The sequence below is a fragment of the Mytilus californianus genome, unplaced genomic scaffold (genome assembly GCF_021869535.1).
Source record: "Mytilus californianus isolate M0D057914Y unplaced genomic scaffold, xbMytCali1.0.p SCAF_18, whole genome shotgun sequence".
In the NCBI taxonomy this organism is placed as follows: domain Eukaryota; kingdom Metazoa; phylum Mollusca; class Bivalvia; order Mytilida; family Mytilidae; genus Mytilus; species Mytilus californianus.
The window spans coordinates 4,700,770-4,713,217 of NW_026262666.1; the positions used below are offsets into that span (position 1 = coordinate 4,700,770).

A 12,448-nucleotide genomic window follows, 5' to 3' on the forward strand; every position below is an offset into this window, starting at 1 on the left:
ATATACGCATAAAGCGGTTTATGGTTAACCATAGGTACCTTTGGTTTTATAGTGTGATGAATAAATATGATCATGGGTGATCTTTTGTACCAACGGTATTATGCATATACTATCCGTAGGTAACAAATCCTACCCATACTTAACAGCAAGGGTAGATGAAAAAGTTATGTCACAAACATAGAGAAAACGTTTCTATCAAAGAGGTGTTAGCAACAACAGTCGGTTATTAAAATGATTCGAGTTTTAAAGTGAACTGGATAGTTACTGAATTTAAGTAATTTTTACTTTTACCAAAGTATAATAATGTATCTGTCATGTTTGAGCTAACGAAACCCATTGTGGAAGTTTTCACCAAATAATAAAACCATATATTATGTTTAATATTTGGGTTTGAAAAATCGGAGGGATTGAATAAGTTGATATCTTTGTACACTCTGAATATTCTGTTGAATGAATAAGTCGATGCTTTCTTACAGTCTAAGAATTATGTTTCTAATAAACAGGGGGATACAATGGAGAAGACTGTACCGACAATGTAGCTAACAGTTGTTTATATACAGGACAGCTGGTCTGTAAGAATGATAACAAATGTTCCTGTTTCAATACAAATACTCACTACTGGGATGCTACATCAATGACATGTAAACCAAGTAAGTTTCAGTGTAATAATAATAGACATATACATCTTATGCCTACCAGAATTAGAAAAAAACAATTGTGTTATGAGTAACGTATTGAAAATTAGACAATGCACTCTTAAAAATAATGTTTCTTTTGAATAAGGTAATGCTTTCTTTTACTCTAAAATTATCATTCTATGGAATAAGGTAATGCTTTCTTTCACTCTAAAAATTATCTTCCTATGGAATAAGGTAATACTTTCTTTCAATCTAAAAATTCTGTTTCTATGGAATAAGGTAATGCTTTCTTTCACTCTAAAAATTCTCTTTCTTTTGAATAAGGAAATGCTTCCTTTCACTCTAAAAATGATGTTTCTTTTGAATAAGGTAATGCTTTTTTTCATTCTAAAAATTCTGTGTCTTCTGAACAAGGTAATACTTTCTTTCACTCTAAAAATTCTCTTCCAATGGAATAAGGTGATGCTTTATTTCACTCTTAAAATTATGTGTCTTCTAAATAAGGTAATGCTTTCTTACACTCTAAAGTTATGTTTCTATGGAATAAGGTAATGCTTTCTTTTACTCTAAAAATTCTGTTTCTATGGAATAAGGTAATGCTTTCTTTCACTCTAAAAATTCTCTTTCTATTGAATAAATTAATGCTTTCTTTCACTTAAAACATTATCATTCTATGGAATGAGGTAATGCTTTCTTTCACCCTAAAAATTCTCTTTCTATTGAATAAGTTGATTCACTCTTCACTCTGAGTATTTTGTTAGTTTTGAATAAGTTGATATCTTCTAACACTCTGAATATTCTGCTACTTTTGAATAAGTGAATGCTTTCATTCACTCTAAATATTCTGTTACTATTGGATAAGTTGATATCTTCTAACACTCTGAATATTTTGTTACTACGGAATAAGTTAATGCTTTTTTCACTCTAAAAATTCTTTTTCTATAGAATAAGTTGATGTCTTCTAATACTCTAAATATTATGTAATATTTGAATAAGTTGATGTCTTTAAACACTCTTACTATTCTGTTACCATTGGATAGGTTGATATCTATTTACACTCTAAATATTATGTTATAATTGAATAATTTGATGTCTTGAAACACTCTGAATATTCTATTACTACGGAATAAGTTATGCGTTCTTTCCCTCTAAAAATTCTGTTACTATTGAATACGTTGATGTCTTCTTACTCTAAAAGTTCTGTGTTTGTCTCGCCTTGACGGAGTCAAAAAACGAGACATAGGTATGCTGCTTCCGGCGGCGTCGGCGGTGGGGGTGTCAACAATGTATTAGTTTGTGATTTTGACTTTGAAAGTTTTGGGTAGTTTACATGTTAAAGTTGGTGATTATATCTGTTTATGATAAGCCCCTTATGGTCAGTCAGCGATATATGGTATGCACACGTATTGGAAGTCATATCATTTCAATGGAAATTATATGGCCCCACCCCCTTATCATGTTTCATTGACTTTGAAACTTTTACATAGTTTTTAAGTTAATGTTTATCTTTAGATTTTTTTAAAGGGAACGACTTTTGATAAGTCAATGATATAATGATATTTGATATGCAGTTGTATTAGCATTGGCACATCTCATTTCTATGGAGATTGTTTGGCCCTGTACTTTCAGTCATGGTTCATTGACTATGAATATTTTGCATAACTGACATGTTAAAGTATTGCTATTTTAATTTCAACATTTGCATTATCAAAATAACAAAAAGGCAAGACACATCTCTATGTTAACAGTGTATTATAGAAGAAGTTGATGTCTTCTTTCACTCTAAATATTCTGTTACTATTGAATAGGTTGAGATTTTTTAAAGTCTAACAGTTATGTTTCTAATAAACAGGGGGAAACAATAGAGAAGACTGCACCTTTGGTGTAGCTAACAGTTGTTTATACCCAGGACAACTAGTCTGTAAGAGTGATAACAGTTGTTCCTGTTCTGAAACAAATACCCATTTCTGGCAGGCTACATCAACATGATCAATGACATGTAAAACAAGTAATTTTCCTGTTAGTTATAGAGGACATACTTTCTATCGAGGATGCATTTTCTGTTGTGGTAATTATTACATCAGCCAATGCAGAGATCCCTTTGTGACTGAGCCCTGCGCCATTTGCCAAAAGTTATTGAAATGTCCCGTTTTAATTTTCCGACGGGTTCATAATATGCAATATAATTTTACAGTGTGCATACTTGCACTGTAAACCAACTTATTTTCGCGGATACTTTATTTCGCCTTTACCCCTTTCTAGACCACTTCGCGGCGATTTAATTTCGCGATTTTCAAAATAACTTGATGTATTTTAATCAGGGAAGATCCAAGTTTTTCATATTTGCTACGATTTATATTGGCGTTATTTTTCTACTCGCGAAAGTCGCGAAAATAAATCGTTCGCGAAAATTAGTTGGTTTACAGTATTACAAAGGTTGCCAGGTCCCAGCAAAACAAACTAGGATATTGCCTTCACGTTATGTGTCAGTGTCGTGTAGTGGAGCAGAACGCATCACTATTGGACCATTACAGTATGTTTTGTCACTTTGAATATCTCTTATTTTCTTTAGTGATACAGTAAACATTTTGGTTATCATCTAAATCTTGGCTTTATGAAATTTTGTAGATAATAAGAACATGCTATGTAGATGTGCATTTCGATAGGAAATTATGATTCAATTTTTTTTCTTGGAGTTATGCCCTTTTGAACTTATATTTTTTGGCCAAAAAATGTCCATTCAACATATTTTTTTTAATAGTTGACCTTTTTAGGAGTAATGAGTATTTGAAATAAGGAATCTGGAGCCTCATAGTCGTTAGATATGTTTTCGAAAGTGTCCCAAGTTACGATATGTCATAACTTTTATCGTAAACTTAAGACCCCTGGTGACATGACTTATGATTATCATAAAAGATACGACATAAATTTAATGCATTTATCTTTACACATGCAGCATCCCATGCTCTCTTTTTAGGACTGTTTGTTGTGTTGTCATTTAATCAACCAAATAGTAAGTATTTAGTAATGAACAATATCTGTAGTTATGCCACTGCTGTTGGCAACGGTGGCATGAAGTGTTATCCTTGACCGTCCTTCTTTCCGTCCATCTCATTTTCGTTCGTCAGTTCCGCACTCTAAGTTTAGTTTTCTTCATCCAAATTCTATGAAGCTTATACACAATGCTGAGAACTAAAATATGCAGACAGTTCGAATTTGGGCAGTGAGTATTTTACCGTTTTAGTGTTATGTCCCTTTATAACTTGTACAATTGCATTTTTTTTCGTCTCGCACTCTAACTTGTATTTTTCTCATTCAAATTTTATGAAACTCAGACACAATGCTGAGAACCAAAAACTCGCATTCAGAGTTTTGATTTTGGCAGTATGTCATTAACGGTTCTAGAGTTATGCGCCTTTATAACTTAAAAAAAATTGAAAAGCTTGAGCGGGGCATTCATGTCTCAGACACATTCTTCTTTTATTTTGTTATGAATTATGCATTAAGTTATTTTTTTACTACACCTTGCTTAATTATGAAGAATCAATTGTATTTTATGACAGAAAAACCATTAGGAGGAGACTGTTCTGCTGCAATTGAATGTCTAGTTGCTAATTCAGAATGTGCTACAAAATGCCAGTGCAGTTTGAGCTTTTATGACACCAATAATGTTGACTTTGGAGGAACATGTGAACCATGTAAGTTCTTCATAGTAATATCTATTGTTTTTGAAGTTTCGAAATCATGCATGCATGCAGAGCGGTAAACTCCCATTGTCCCACTGGGGTAGTCTTGTCATGCCTTTAATTTTATAATTATCAATTCAATAAACATCATTTTGTTCTATAAATTATAATCCTCGTGTTAATTAAAAATACCCCCATCTAACAATTGCTAATTAAATAAAACATGATCTGGACCAGTACTTTTCAATTAATTTTATAGGCAAACTTCAAGTTTGTATGAAAATTGTTTTGAGTTTATAATCGAAAAACATTTATTTTTTAAAGGAATCTAAAAAATGAGGGACTAAATTTTAATGTAATGAATCTAATTAAGTAAAACACAATAGACATTTATTGACACACAGACGTCAAATTATTCTCAACTAATGCATTGGTTTTTTCCCTCTGACATATTTTGTCTGATAACCGAGCCACATATTAAAATCATAATAAATCAAAAATAATCAGGAAAAAGAACTTATATCTCTAAAAGCAATACGAAAAGTAATAAAATTAGGTTAACTGCTTTCTCCTGATAAAAAAAGCCAATATATATGCCCCTTTGTACTGACCATGCAGTCACAACAAAATTATTTTATAATATATTTACATGTTTAAATATGTGCCAACTTCATGACAGATGAAGTATACATTGTATATGATTGCGGTGTTATCCAAAGGAGAAAATCTGTGGTGAAGATATCACATATATAGTTGTTTATAATAAAATGATATTAATGTGACTGCATAATAAGTAATAATATCATCCTTTATCACAGACAAAACAAGGAATACCATCCATATGCGCCCTTGACTAATCAATTACCTAGGCTATAAAATATAGCTTTCCTTAGTCCAACAATGCATTTCATTATTGCTTTTATATAAGGTTGTAATATAGTACATGATGTATAAAATATATATATAAAAAGTAGAATTTGTTGATAAATGCATATAATATGAACATTTTCTCTGATTATAAAAATAGTCTTTTCTGCAGAAAATATTGAGAAATGCTGACTCTTGAATATTAATAGATTGTTCATAGTGCTCTGGATATGAATTCAGAGATTGCAACATGTAATACTATAAATCGATTTGATTCATTGAATAATGGCAATCTTATTTTTGATACTGACTTTATCATCGAGAATATCTAGCAGATCTGCAATAACAACTAGCTGATATTCTAGATGATGAAGTCAATATCAATAAATAAAATGTCACTCTTTCTATTTGCAATTTGTCTAATCAATATGTTTTTCGGTTAGATTATGAAAATATATGAAGTTGTTCAAAAATCTCTTTTAAAGATACAATTTAACATGGTGATAGTTGTTCGGTTGTTGAATGATTTAACATGCATTTCATTGATAAATGGACATCGATGGAAATGAAAAATATTATGTACGTTGCTGCATTGTACGGTGAAATCTTTGTCTAATATTTTCTAGTATCTCAGTATATCGTTTATATAAAAAAAATATATATATAGTAGGCTGTTGTATCAGAGGAAAATATACAGTTGCAAATAATATGACTCTTATTAAAATTTCATTCATATATAGGAAACACTTGACTCTTCTATCTAGCCATCTCATATTTATTTAGGGAACTTTAAAACTATCAATGTTAGTTAACTGAAAGTCAATTAAATCCATATTTCTTTTCTAGTGGAGAACTTGAAAGTAAGCAACATTCAACTTAAAACCAGGTCAGAAACATATTTGGTGATACAATGGACAGCATCCCAAGCAGTAAATGCAGTTGAGGAATACAGATTTTTAGTTGGAGGAACCTCATCAGAAGTATCTGTTGGGAAAGAGCTGGAGGCGAATGTTACTGGTCTAACACCAGGTGTTATGTATACAATTACTGTTATTTCTGTAGACTCTAATAGCAGACCGACTGCACAGAAAACTTCTCCCCAACCTGTTAACCAAGCTACACGTATGTTTTGATTTTAGATATCATTGTATCGATTCCTTTATTTATTTGTTTATGTGTTTGATTTCTTAATTACTGTAACTTCAGAAATTATTGCATTATTAACCCGGTCGCATTATTCGCATTAATAAAAACCTGACAATAATTTCTTAATTTACAGTAATTATTATTTCTTTTTTTTTTAAACAATCGTCTCCTCTAAAACTACATGGATATATGGAATAAAACCTGGCCACAATCATCCTTGTGGCATCTAGTTTGAAAATTATATCTGATGGTCCTGCATGTTAACCAACATAGCAACCAAGGCTTAGAATATGAATAAGAGTCAAATGCAAGTTTTTTCGTCTGTTGTCTTGTAAATCTTTATGGCTAGAATATATCTGACATGGCAAGCATGTTAATGAATAGATCTACATGATGTCTATTTCTAAAAAAAAAAAAATTCAGATGACTCTCATTAGGAGTTATACATTTAAATTACGATGTTTACCATTTTTGTGGTTTTTTACCTATTACACTGACAACTATAATGATAAAATGATAAGAATAAACTTTGAATTGCAAAAATGACCAGAAAAGCAATATCTTAACTAAAGTCTGGGCACTTTCATTTTATTTTATTTAACCTTTAGGGTGAAAGGAGTTTAAGTACTGTATATGAATGCAACGCTTTAAAACAGTGATATCTTAGAACATGCCGAACAATATAGGCAGGGTTGAATTGAATAACAATTGACCCATGGCATGAATTATGGCATTTAACTTACAAGTTTTAATATTTGTTGAATTTTGCAAATGATCTTCAAAACAATAAGAGATATTCAGAAACTGTAAAAGACCAAGATAATCAGATAATCAGCAATGCATGATAATCTAAAAGCCAAAAGACTGATTTCATTAATTGACTTCTTATTGGAGTTGTTATCCTTGAATTCATATTTTTAGAATATGTTTAAGTTTCGCCTATTATCTTGAAAACTAAAATAGATAGATAGAAACTGTTAACAAAGATGATCAAAATCCAAGATATACAGAAAAGCTCATATGACTGAAATCATAAGTTGGCCTCTTAAAGAAGTTATGAAATGACTTATTCAGGGGAACTATTCCAATTGTGTCTGTTATTTTGAAAACTATATTTGATGGACAGAAATTGTAAACATAAAACATGATCAAGATAAGATCTACAAAAATCACAGTCTGAACGCTTAACCACATGCCCAGCAGCTCAGGCTTGTAAAATTTTGAGCTGGTAAAAATCATCTCTACAGGCCAACAGAATATAACTTAAATTTTCCAGATATTGAGCTTCGGGCCTGTAGATTTAAAAGTTTACCGTGTAACTGCTACCAAGTATAGATATTTTCTGGACTTTTATGGATATTATTGCCCTAAAATTACTATTTTGGAAAAATTTACCACTTTTAAAAAGTGTGCCTGTTATGAAAACTATTATATATAGACAGTAACTGTACACAGCAAAAGATCATCAGCATTTATGTTGGAGAAATTTCCCTTTAAAAAAAATCATTTTTTTAACAAACTTTACAAATTTTGCCTTTTATCTTAAAAGCTTTAATAGACAATTTTTTAACAGCAACAATCAACAGCAATATACGAAAATGATAATATAACTATTTTGATGAATTATTATACTTCACTTCTTTAAAATGTCAAATTTTGTCAATGTTTGATAGGTTAAAATGATTGATTGATTGTTGGTTGCTTAACATCCAGTGTCAAATATTTCATGTATATTTAGGATGAGAACACATGTACAATACATTAAATAGGTAGATCCTTTAATAGGGGTTGACCGGGATGAAGGTCAAGAAATTTGGACTGCCACTTGAAAATTAGGGTAAATTGCATAGGGAAAGAAATTTAGCCTTGCAACAGGTCACCTATGGACCATTCAAAGAGTTGTTGCAAGGATTCTTAACGTGCAAAGGATGTTGTATGCTCCCTACACGAAGCATCAGATTTCACGTACCCATTCTGACCATAAGTGGGTGCTAATCTATACATCCCGAACAACCAAACGAATGCCTCACTTTGTCAAGGGTTTAACTGCCGGTTGTGAGAAGACCAAGAAACCATATTTCTATCTCAGTCATCCTTGGGATTGGTTGAAATGACGATGACATTAGACTTAACACATGACTCAGCGGGTGAACATTTTTTTGAATATTACATTTCCTGCAGAACAATAAAAAAAAAAGTGTTTAAAATTTTACGTAAAAATTCAAAAGACATGAATTTAATCTTAATAGATATTTGAAAGACAATAATTGAATTTTATATCAATAATATTAAAGACTTAGTCCTACCTTTTAACCATGGGTCTTCTTCAAGAACTGTCACCCATCAATTATATAGAACTGGCTTAACTTTTTTGTCTTTTCTAATTACTAACATTGTTATGAACATAAAAATGTAGTTTATTACTGTTAAAACAATGATTGGTTAAGAGAGGTAAAAGACGTAAGATTTTAAATTTGAAAAGAAAATAATAACAGAACAATACTTTATAATTCAAATAAAATGAAACATAGCCGAGAGTGTTATACAATGGGTTGACAATGTTTTCTCAAGTCACAACAAATCTGCTCTATCACCATCTCAGTTATGTGTTTTTGTTTATATATTGAACCCTTATAAGTTTTATTTCTCCCTTATTAACCTAGTATCTTTGAAACTATTGACAGATACATAGAAACTGTAAACAGCAAAATGGAGATCAATAAAAAATAATGGAAAATGTTTAGAACATTTCTTGGTCTTAATGTTTATGTTTATATATCAATATGGCTTATTTTACCAGATGAGTGATTGAAGCTTAATGAAACCTCAAATTTAATTGTCACTAATTTAACTAATAATAATTTTACATCAGCTAGTTATTGCAAGCAGAGTAACCTAAAATCCTGATTTTTTTCATTGAAGAAAACAAAGTCATCGAATGTGTTATTTTCTTTTGAGCAATTTAGGATTAAATTTGCCAGATGGGTTAAACCTCCAAGGAGCATGTTATAGTTTTTGAAAGAATATCGATGATTATTCCATTTAACAAGGCACAAAAATTGTTATAACTCTGAAATATAAGTCTTTCTAAAATGTCTTTTTCTAGCACCGTTTTTAATTTGACCTGATTCAAATTCTAGTAAAAATGGATTAATACTCTAGGCAATCAAAGGTAGAATATTTCAGTTATTCTATAACTATTATAATACCAAAGCCAGTGAACATTTTTGTCACAGAATGAATAGTAAAAAAAACCAGAACATTCGTGGATAAAGATTTAATACTTTACCTTTTATAACTTTTGCTAATAGAGCCTGCAGTACCAGGACCCATAGATCTGGTCAACAGTGATCTCACAGCTTCAGAAATGCAAATTACAATCAGATGGAAGTCTACGGGAACAGTTATGTCTTATACTGTAACTATCAGTGAACTGGTTATAAATCCAGCTGTAGTAAATGTTCCTTCATATGTGATTGGTGGTAATGTAGCTAAAAATGGACACAGATACACACTTACAGTAAAGGCCCATAGTAACAGTCTAGAGAGTGCTGAATATACAGAGGAGTTTCGAACTGTGATTACACGTAGGCAGAATCAGTTAATAAGCCTTTAACTACAAAAAAAAAATTTATGAGCCTCTTGTTATTTGACTGGGAATTGTAACTTCAATGGATTTAATTACACTTGTTGGAAATACTTATTCTATTTTCAAAGAAGAATATAAGAAGGAAAGATAATGTTTATTTTAAGAATAACTTTTTTTCAGAACCAAATCCACCTATAATACAAAGTTGTACAGAAATAATATCAACTAGTATAGATTTGGTGTGGCAAGAATCTTTATTACCAATTGGAGATGTCCAGTACTACCTGATAGACACTAATGGTGCTTCAGCTCCTCCACAGATAAATACATCTACAAGTGTAACTACATATCAAGTTGAACCTCTTCTTGCCGGTATATACATAGATATAAGAAGATGTGGTATAAGTGCCAATGAGACAACAATGTATTGAATTAAATTAACCTGGTCCTTTATTGGCAATTTGAGCTTATGCCAGTTTTTGCCTTATATCTCAAAAACTAAAGCATTTAGAGCAAATCTGACACGGGGTAAAAATGTTCAATAGGTCAAGATCTATCAGCCCTTACATTTTCAGACGAACCGAACAACCCATTGTTGGGTTGCTGCCACTAAACTGGTAATTTTGAGGACATTTTGCAGTTTTTGGTTATTATCTTGAATATTATTGAAGATAAAGATAAACTGTAAACAGCAACATTGTTCATCAAGGTAAGATCTACAAAAAAGTAAGATCACCAAAATTGTCAATTGACCCCTTTTAAAAGGAATTATTGTCCTTTAAAGACAATTTTACACAATTTGTTCTTCATGTTTGGTAACATTTAAAAATCTTCTCCTCTGATACTACTAGGCCTAATACTTTTAAACTTTAACTGAATGTTTCTTAGGGTAACTGGTTTATAAATTATATCCGAAGTTTTGATCAATTAACAAACATGGCCGCTATGGCTAAAAATAGAACAAAGGGGTCAAATGCTTTTATCTCAAAAAACTATAGCAGTTAGAGCAAAAGTGTCATCGAGTTAAAGTGATGAATAAGTCAAATTCTATCTGATATGAAATTTTCAGACTAATTCGACCACCCATTGTAGGGTTACTGTCCGAAATAGTTTATTTTTATGAAATGTTACTGTTTTTGGTTATTATCTTTATATTATAATAGATAAAGAGAAAGTGTAAATGGCAAAAATGTTCAGCTAAGTAGGATCTACAAACAAGTTAAATGATCAAAATAGTCAATTGACTCCTTAAGGAGTTATTGCCCTTGAAACGTTTATTTTTTACATTTTTTCGTGCAAGTCTATTACCCTTTTCAAAAAATCTTCTTCTCTGAAACTACTTGGCCAAATACTTCCAAACTTTAACTGAATGTTCCTTAGGGTATCTAGTTTGTAAAGTGTATCCGAAGTTTGATCCATCATTTAACATGGTCGCCATGGCTAAAAATAGAACATAGGAGACAAGAGCAGTTTTTGGCTTATATCTCAAAACTACAGCAGTTAGGGCAAAAGTGAAAGAGAGTTAAAGTGATAAATGGGCTATGATCTATCTGTTATGAAATTTTCAGACAAGTTCGACAACCCATTGTTGAGTTACTGTTGGAAATAGTGTATTTTTATTATATTTGACTGTTTTTTGTTATTTTCTTTAATATCATAATAGATAGAGAGAAAGTATAAATGGCAATAAATGTGCAGGTAAGTAAGATCTACAAATAAGTCAACATGATCAAAATAGTCAATTGACCCCTTAAGGAGTTATTGCCCTTAAAACGTTTTTTTTTTACATTTTTGTGAAAGTCTAATTACTTTTTCAAAAATCTTCTTCTCTGAAACTACTTAGCCAAATACTTAAAAACACTAATTGAATGTTTGTTAGGGTATTTAGTTTATAGATTGTATTCGGGGATTTGATCCATTCAAAATTCTCATTGGCACTCATACCACATCTTCTTATATCTAAACACATGGCGGCAGTTCCAAAAAATAGAGCATAGAGGTCAAATGAAGATTTGGCTTTCATTTCAAAAACTAGAGCAGTAAGAACAAAACTGACATAGATGTAAGTGTTAAACAGGTTTAAATCTGTCAAGTAATCTTCAGACCAATGGGATAACTTATTGTTGGGTTACTGTCCAGAAATAGTTTTTAGGAAATTTCACAGTTTTGGGTTATGTATTATCTTTAAAATTATTATAGAAAGAGAGAAAATGTAAATGACAAAATTGTTCAGCAAAATAATATCGACAAATAAGTTAAATGCCTGAAACTGAAATTACAGATGAGCGATATCAGACTCTCATGAGCCTCTTGTTTACTTTTATATTCATATATAAGTCTAATTGAAAATTTGAATTGAATACATTTACTAGATTAACTATACATTAACTCAAAATTTATTCAGAATTAATTTTGAAAGCTTTGGTGTTTTGTTGTTTTTTCTTTGTTTTTATACCGGTACCAAGAATGCTATGAATGATAGTTTAGAGTCTACCTGTTGAAGGTTATGTGCACTTTAACCA

The 12,448-nt window shown here is 31.0% G+C and overlaps 1 protein-coding gene across 1 annotated transcript in view; it reads left to right on the plus strand.

Annotated features, from left to right (window-relative positions):
• Positions 1 to 517: 517 nt before the first annotated feature.
• The window catches only part of LOC127726588 (tyrosine-protein phosphatase Lar-like), a 34,673-nt gene continuing 22,742 nt past the window's right edge, over positions 518 to 12,448 (plus strand). Inside the window, exons 1-5 of the mRNA XM_052234007.1 lie at positions 518 to 650; positions 4,202 to 4,336; positions 6,038 to 6,313; positions 9,649 to 9,924; positions 10,107 to 10,298. Coding sequence (XP_052089967.1) covers positions 635 to 650; positions 4,202 to 4,336; positions 6,038 to 6,313; positions 9,649 to 9,924; positions 10,107 to 10,298 — 895 coding nt within the window. The 5' untranslated portion in view covers positions 518 to 634. The remainder of the gene's footprint in view (positions 651 to 4,201; positions 4,337 to 6,037; positions 6,314 to 9,648; positions 9,925 to 10,106; positions 10,299 to 12,448) is intronic.